The 7,972-nt window shown below is 42.8% G+C and overlaps 1 protein-coding gene across 1 annotated transcript in view; it reads left to right on the forward strand.

The window, feature by feature from the left end:
* Positions 1-2,045: 2,045 nt before the first annotated feature.
* Positions 2,046-7,972, forward strand: part of SNX29 (sorting nexin 29) — a gene marked incomplete at its 3' end in the record, with an annotated part of 40,213 nt that continues 34,286 nt past the window's right edge. The window contains exons 1-3 of the mRNA XM_015827908.1: positions 2,046-2,065; positions 7,492-7,556; positions 7,725-7,777. Of these exons, the coding sequence (XP_015683394.1) occupies positions 2,059-2,065; positions 7,492-7,556; positions 7,725-7,777 (125 nt within the window). The remainder of the gene's footprint in view (positions 2,066-7,491; positions 7,557-7,724; positions 7,778-7,972) is intronic.

Below are 7,972 nucleotides of genomic sequence, written 5' to 3' on the forward strand. Positions count from 1 at the left end.
GCCTTGCGCACGCGCTCTTTTGTTTCTCCCTTCTTCCCTCTGCGGAAGAAAGAGAATCAATGGGGATTTTTTCTGATTTCTGTTGCAAAGGAGGTGTTATTATTGCAAGGAAGTGTGGGAGTTGAGCGGTCGTGGATGTATTTCGTGGAAATGTGGCTTGCGTTGGAAAAGCGAGAGATGAATGAGACTTGCCGCCAAGGAACGAGAATAAAATGCTTTGCAAGGATGTGAAGTAGTTGCACTTATTTTTTTAGATTAAGTAGTAGTAGTAAAACCATGTAGTTTTACATGATTAAACTGATTTTCAGGGCTTTGCAAGTATAATTTGGGAGAAAACTTTTCGACGAATGCCACCGCTTGAATCAAAGTCAAGTGATTGCCAGTTGTGACCATCACAGCCAGCTTCTGATCAGCAAATCAATGGGGGGAAACTGGATTTTCTTCACTACGTGATTCATTTTACAATTGTGGTAGAAAAGTCATAAAAATAGGGGTGACTCATTTAATATTCACCTTGCTTTTTCACAAAAAGTTCCTTATGACTTGTACCTGTACCTAAAGCTTCCCTGAGATCTGAAGATGGGGAAAAATGGAATTGTACAGGTAGTCCTTGTTTAGTGACCACAATCAGAACTAGCAACTCAGTTATTCAGCAAAGTGGTAGCTAAGCAAAACTACTGTGCTTGTGATCTGGCTTTGCTTCACCTGTGAAGGTGGTAAAAGTGAGGATTAGTGCAAAGTTACTTTTTGATCACCCTCGTAATTAGGAACGGTCCTATACGAGGCAGTCACTAAATGAGGACTACCTGTATCAGTTGTTATTAGAACAAGAAAATATTTGAGTTAAAATCCATTTGGAAGCTATTGCTACTTTCCCATCTAATGTATCCAGTTTTTTTTTTTTTTACTGCCAATGGCATGTCACAAATTGGGAAACATTTTCGCCTAACTATCACTGGATGTCACTCTTGAGTCATACAATTTTCAAAATTTTCAGCTCTGAGCTGCAGAAACCTCTTGGGTAAGAAGCAGAATGTCTTCAAAGTTGCCTCCTGAAAAAAGCACCTTCGGGACAACCATGACCTGGATGATTGAGAATCTCCATAGACGGTTCTTCTATTTTTCTTACACTCAAAATAATCTAATGCGCCAAGAAGGATAATACCCCCCCATCTACAGCCATATTTATCAACATTTCAGCCGCGGAGTGAAGAAAGGGAATGAAAACATGGCGCTTTGCCTGCTTTAATTTTTATTTCTTTTTCCTTTTCATTTTGGGATGAAACCTGCAGGCCATCCATGTCGCTTAACCCTTTTTTTCTCCAATGCCCCCCAGACGAGGAAGCACTCCCCATTTGCCCCCCTCCTCCTCTCTCTGGCTGGTGGCTCGGGATAATGGAACCTGTGTTCCCAAGGACGAACTTGGCCGCTTCTCCCAACTGGCTTGGGAGAAGGCTGTCACGATGGCTATAAAAACGTGAAGAGGGCAAGAAGGAAGGGAAGAATTTTTCATCCGGGAGCTGGACTAGAAGACCTCCAAGGCCCCTTTCCAAATCTGTTATCTCAGGGGGTCTTCAAACTTGGCCCTTTGATGACTTGTGGACTTCAACTCCCAGAATTCCTCAGCCAGCATACCTGCTGAGGAATTCTGGGAGTTGAAGTCCAGGGGTCTTCAAACTTGGCCCTTTGATGACTTGTGGACTTCAACTCCCAGAATTCCTTAGCCAGCATACCTGGCTGAGGAATTCTGGGAGTTGAAGTCATAACAGGGCCTAGTTTGAAAACCCCTGCGTTATCCTGTTATTCATCCTTCCCGGAGATTGGGTGAGGGGCTCCTATATCTCCCCTCCCCCCACCAAGGAAGGCTGGGCACCCAACCCGCGATCCATCCTCCGCCACCCAAATGAATATCCCACTCTTTGCAGGACGCTTCCGGGTTCCGCGTGTTTTGCTTCCGGGGTGGAGGGTCACTTCCGGCGGCGGCGGCGGCGGCTGCCGCCCTGCTCTCGGAGTCCGGGCGGTGGGGGGGGGGCGAGTCGCTCCAGCTTCGTGGGCACCATGAGCGGTGAGTGGGGCTGCCGAGGACGGGGGGGGGAGGAGGAGGAGGAGGCGCTCTGCACATGCCCAGGGGCGCCCTTGCCCGTGGTTAGCCTTCCAATCTCCTCTGCGCTCGGGGCTTCCCCTGATCCTTTAAAAGTCCCTCGAAAGCTCCCGGCACTTGGCGTATGCTCAGAGGTACGCTGCCCCTCACTTTTGTTTCTTGCTTTGGTCGCCCTTCCTGGCTTGGCTTGGCTTTCCTTACGGGCAGGGCGCTCTGCACTCTCTCAGGCACTTTTCCTGCTTTGGGAATGACAGGCACTGCTGTTTTTCTGGGGGGTGGTGTGGCGGGGCCGGCAGGAAGCGCTCTGTACCCGCTCAGAGGCTCTCTGCCCATTTTTTATTAAGGGGTTTGTTGAGGCTCTGGGCACTCTGTACCTGCTCAGAGGCTCTCTGCCCATTTTTTATTCAGGAGTTGATGTGGCTATGGGCGCTCTGTACCCGCTCAGAGGCTTTGCCAGTTTTCTTAAGGGCTGGAGGAGATTCTCTAGACTAGAGACCCTTTGTACCAATATTGGCTCTCTGCCAATATTCTCTGGTTTCTCCTCAGATCATATAAATCTTTTTATCAATTTTCTTAAGGAGATGATGTGGCTCTGGGCACTCTGTACCTGCCCAGAGGCACTTTTCTGCCACTTTTCTTAAGAGGTTAATGAAGCTTTAGGCCCTCTGTCTTTGCTCAGACTCTTCCAGTTTTCTTAAGGAATTGATATGATTCTGGCCACTCTACCTGCTCAGGGACGCCTTCTTATTTCTCCCAAAGGTGCTTTTTCAAAAGGCAACTGGACTTTTGTTGGGTTTTTTTTTTCCCCTTGAAAACATTTTGCTTCTACTCCAAGAAGCTTCTTCAGTTCAGTTCAGTTCTTCAGAACTGAAGAAGCTTCTTGGCGGAGAAGCGAAATGTCTTCAAGGGGGAGAAAAACCCCCCCAACAAAAGTCCAGTCGTCTTTTGAAAAGCACTTTTGGGGCAACCATCACTTGGATGATGGAGACACCCTCCTATTTCTCTTACTTCGAGGTGTAAAAACCCTTCTGCATCTTTCCAAGTGCTGTGATTTTTTTTTGCTTCGGTTGTGAAAATGGGAATGAAAATGTAGGTTAAATCTTTTGTGAAACGTCAACTTGCTGTCTGAACTGGCTGTCAGTCAGCTTTTCAGAGCTAAGTGACATGACGCTTGCCTCCTTTATGCTGATGGTGGAGTGAGTGTCTGGATGTGGTTACTTGACAATAGAATTGCTTGAGCAGATTTCTTTTTAACGGAACTATAAAGTGTGCACTCAAGCAGGAAATCCAAATTAATTTTATTTGCACGCTCACCCACATATTCAATCACTTTTGATCGTTTCAGTTTTCACTGCAGTTACCTAAATATTGGTTTACTTCTTGAGGGAATCTGAAGGAAAGAATCAACAGCATTTTTGTATCTCTCTCTGTGTGTGTCTGTGTTGTTTTTGAGTAACTTTGTTTCTCACGTGGACTTGATATTTTACATTGTTTGCTTGAGATAATCTGGTGGAAAGAATCAACAGCATTTTTTTTGTGTGTTGTTGTATTCGAGTAACTTTGTTTCTCATGCTGACTTGATATTTTACATTGTTTGCTGAATGTTGCTTAGTAAGCAAACTGTCTTGTATGACTAAATGGATATTATAGTTTCAAATATCCTTTAACTCCTTCTGCAAATGGACTGTTGCCTGCAGTAACTGAATCCCATCTGTTACTTTAGGAAAATATTTGCATCCCAGCATAATAAAAAGCTCATATTTTTTTTAAAAAAAGATTCACAGGCATGCTGTTATTACATTACAGTTTAAGCGACTTTCCTCCTAGATTCCATTTAGAATATATCAGAATTTCACCGTGGTATCCATAACACCAGCTGAGAAGCAGTGGCTTAGAAGATGCTCTTAATTAAATACTTCTTGTGTTTTTTTGCTCCTCCCTTCTGTTATACTGAAAATTATAATCTGTTGGCAAACAGCCTTAATTACTTTTTATTTTATTTTTTTTCTTTTTACCCCATATCAAGAAGAGGATCTCGTGGGAACCAAGGGCTTTGGGCAAAATGGAGATATTCCTAATATAATTTTGCAAGTCATGTACTCTGGAGAAGCGTCGACTCCTCTAAGCACCATAACTTGATACCTGTACTTTGTGTAGAGCCAATGTACTCTAGCTGAATCATTGATGTGTTGAGGCTTGTTTGGCGTTTAGGAATAAAATGTGCAGCAGCGGAGCAAGGATGAAAAGTGGTAGACTTAGCAAGACAATAACTTGATATCAGAAATGACTGGATTTTTTTTTTTCTTTCCTTCCTCCTACCTCTCCGCTTCCTTGAAATATTTAAGGAATAATTGGTAACTTATATAGAAATCAGCTGAAGACAGGAGTCCAAAGTTGGAATCTGTAGTTCTCAGAAATCACATAAGTGTGACAGAATGCAAAATTAGCAACTTAGCTAACTGACGCCAGGGAACAAAATGGATCATTCTGATTATTTGGCCATTAATAGCAGTTTCCATAAGCGCTGATTAGCTTTTTGGTTCGCGGTCTTTCTTGTCCTACTTGAAAACCCTGTAGATTAATTCTGAGACACTGAAATGTGAAGAATATACATTTTGCCTGTATATAATCGTTTTGTGCTTCCTCTAATTAATAGGGGTGTATCAAATATTTTGCCTTTGAAGTACCCTTTTTGAGCTGCTAGTGTGTTTTTTCAAATTGAAAACAGGGTTCTAATCTTACGAAAAGAGTTACGACACTCTGCTGACAATCCCATAAATTTTCCTAGCTCAAAATAGCCTCCTGTTTTGTGCTTGAAATTCCTGTTTCAACTTTGAACCCTGACGGTTTGTGATCAGAAAGCTTCTTTTTCCATAGGATACCTTTGGTAGATTTCTGAACAAGCCTTGAAAATAAAAAGCAACGGATTTGAACACAAAATGGAGAATTTTGAGCTTGGCTCTTTTTTGAATTGGAAACATATTCACCACCTCTATTTGATTGGCCCTTGGGGGAAGTGAGATAAGTTTGAGTGTTTGTGGATTTAAAACATTTATCTAGCCTCCCATCTTAAAACCAACTCTGGACGGCTGCCAATCAAAAGTGAAAACACCATAGAAATCATAATAAAGCTATAAAACTAAGCACCTTCAAAACAAAAAAAACCTGGAGCCGTCATAAACTGCAGTCTTTTGTTCAAGCACTTAAAAGGAAAGGGAGATCTTCAAAGCTTTACAGTAGACTAAGAGCAGGGGTCTTCAAACTTGGCCCTTTTATGACTTGTGGACTTCAACTCCCAGAATTCCTCAGCTAGCGCATGCTGGCTGAGGAATTCTGGGAGTTGAAGTCCACAAGTCATAAAAGGGCCAGGTTTGAAGACCCCCTGACTAAGGGTTGAGTCCTGGCAAAATTAAATGGGGCAGGGGCTGCCACGGAAAAGGCAGTCTTCCTAGCTTCCACCAGATGGCAGTATTTAGAGGAAGGGACCAGGAGCATGCTGACCCCTTCTGTTCCGGTAGGATGGTACAGGTAGTCCTCGCTTTACAACTGTTCATTTAGTGACCGTTCTTCTGTAGCAACATAATTCAAGCTGAGACTGACTGCGCCTCCCTTTTTGATCATGCATATTATATGACTGAGAATTGAAATCCCATCTTCTTGCACGTGGACAGATATTGATGGCTAAAGGCAAAGGCTGTACAAAAATAGCCAAAGATCCATAAAGCTACGTTCTGCAGGGAGAGCACCGTGCTATATACTTCCTAATGATCAGCCTGGATTAGAGGCAGTTAATCCACTGGATAAGTCGCTGAGAGTTCGGACGAGGAATATTTATTAAGAAAAGACCGCAAGAACAGAATTCTAGCAAGGACCTAAGATGCTTAGGCATGTAGCAAGGTATAATTAATATGATAATAAGAGGTAGTCCTCGGCTTACCTCATTTGGTTCATTTAGTGACCGTTCATAGTTACAACGGCACTGAAAAAAGTGATTTACGACCATTGTTCAGAGTTACAACCTTTGCAGCATCCCCAGGGTCACGTGATCAAAGTTCAGATGCTTGGCAACTGACTTGTACTTATGACGGTTGCAGTGTGTCCCCTTCTGCGACCTTCTGACAAGCAAAGTCAATGGGGGAAGCCAGATTCACTTAAAAACTGAGTTACTAACTTGTCAACTGCAGTGATTCACGTAACGACGATGGCAAGAATAGTCGTAAAATGGGGGAAAAGTCACTTAACAGTTGTCTCGTTTAGCAACCAAGAAATTTGGGCTCAATTTTGAGGGCTACCTGTAGTTGTGCTTAGGGAAGAGCGTCCCACAGACCAGCTGGCCCTGTGCCGTGTGGGGTTTTAAAGGTGATGGTTTAGTATAAATTGCACCCAGGCTGTTCTTTGCTGAGTAAGAATTGAAAAGGGGACCTATGAGATTTTGGGGTGAGAACTCCTGCCTGAGGCCACTCCTGTCTGGCGGGCTATGCTGCCTTGCCTAGTTTCACCCATTTAAAAAACTGGGGGTGCATCTTGGAACGAAAAGAAATATTGAATGTAGCATCCTTTAGTAGTGGGCTGTAGCCTTTGAAATGTTTTGGATTTAGCTGGTATTTTCTTCCTGGATAATAATACAAACTGTGAAAGTTTTATTCCATGTTTATGTCCATGTTTCATTCTGCTTCTTGATAATCCTTCCGGCTCTGTTCCAAGCTGGGCACCCAAGCCTGTTATTAGAAGTGGATTATGGGGCTTGAGATCTACATTTCTCAATAAACTGCGGATGCATAAAACTTCTTTCTGCGTTATATCAGGTGTGCCAAATAATCTTCTCACCTTTATGCTTACTTTGGATGTGTTATGGATTTCTCTCTCTCCTTCCTTTCTCTCTCTCTTTCTCTCTTTACCTTTCTCTCTCTCTCTCTCTCTCTCTCCTTTCTCTTTCCCCTTTCTCTCTTTCTTTCTCTCTTTTCCTTTCTCTCTCTCTTTCTCTTTTTCTCTTTCCCTTTCTCTCTCTTTCTCTCTTTCTCTCTTTCCCTTTCTCTCTCTCTCCTTTCTCTCTCCCCTTTCTCTCTTTCTCTCTTTCCCCCCTCTCTCCTTTCTCTCTCCCCTTTCTCTCTTTCTCTTTCTCTCTCTTTCTCTCTTTCCCTTTCTCTCTCTCTCTCAGTCTATCTATCTATCTATCTATCTATCTATCTATCTATCTATCTATCTATCTATCTATCTATCTATCTTTGTGTTTATGTGTAGAAATGGTTCAATTAGCCATTCTCCTTTTGGAAAAGGGGAAGAAGCAGCCTGGTTCTGCGTAGTCACGTTTCATTCATTCCCGCTATTTGCAAGTGGAAAGATATTTAATATAACATGTTTGTGTGTGTGTGTGTGTGCTTGAATTTTAGGGCTGCAGAACAGTGGTGCCCGAAGACAATTTTTACTTGAGCGTTTATTGGATGCAGTTAAACAGGTGAGAAATTGAAATTTCCAACTGTCCGGAAAAATAACCAACCTTGAAAAAAGTGACTTATGTCTGGTTCTCACGCTTAAAACCTTTACAGCGTCTCATGCATCCTGTTCAATTCCTGAAAGTTTATCCAAGCAGCCTCGTTGTTAACTTACAGACTTTCTCTTACAGTGCCAGATCAGATTTGGGGGAAGGAAAGAGATCGCTTCGGATTCAGATAGCAGGTAAGTTTGAAGTAACATGATTTTTTTTGGGGGGGGGAACGAGAAGTTCAATCTCCAAGAAGCTTCTACACCCCTCAGTTTCTCTTCTCTGTTTTTGCGGTTAGGGACATAATACTTAGCAATAATTTTCAGGGGATTTCTGTTGTTATTGCATCCTGTCTGTTTCTCCAGAAAAGCAGCTGTATTTTAAAGTCT

Source organism: Protobothrops mucrosquamatus, unplaced genomic scaffold, assembly GCF_001527695.2.
Source record: "Protobothrops mucrosquamatus isolate PMUCROS unplaced genomic scaffold, P.Mucros_1.0 scaffold4057, whole genome shotgun sequence".
In the NCBI taxonomy this organism is placed as follows: Eukaryota; Metazoa; Chordata; class Lepidosauria; order Squamata; family Viperidae; genus Protobothrops; species Protobothrops mucrosquamatus.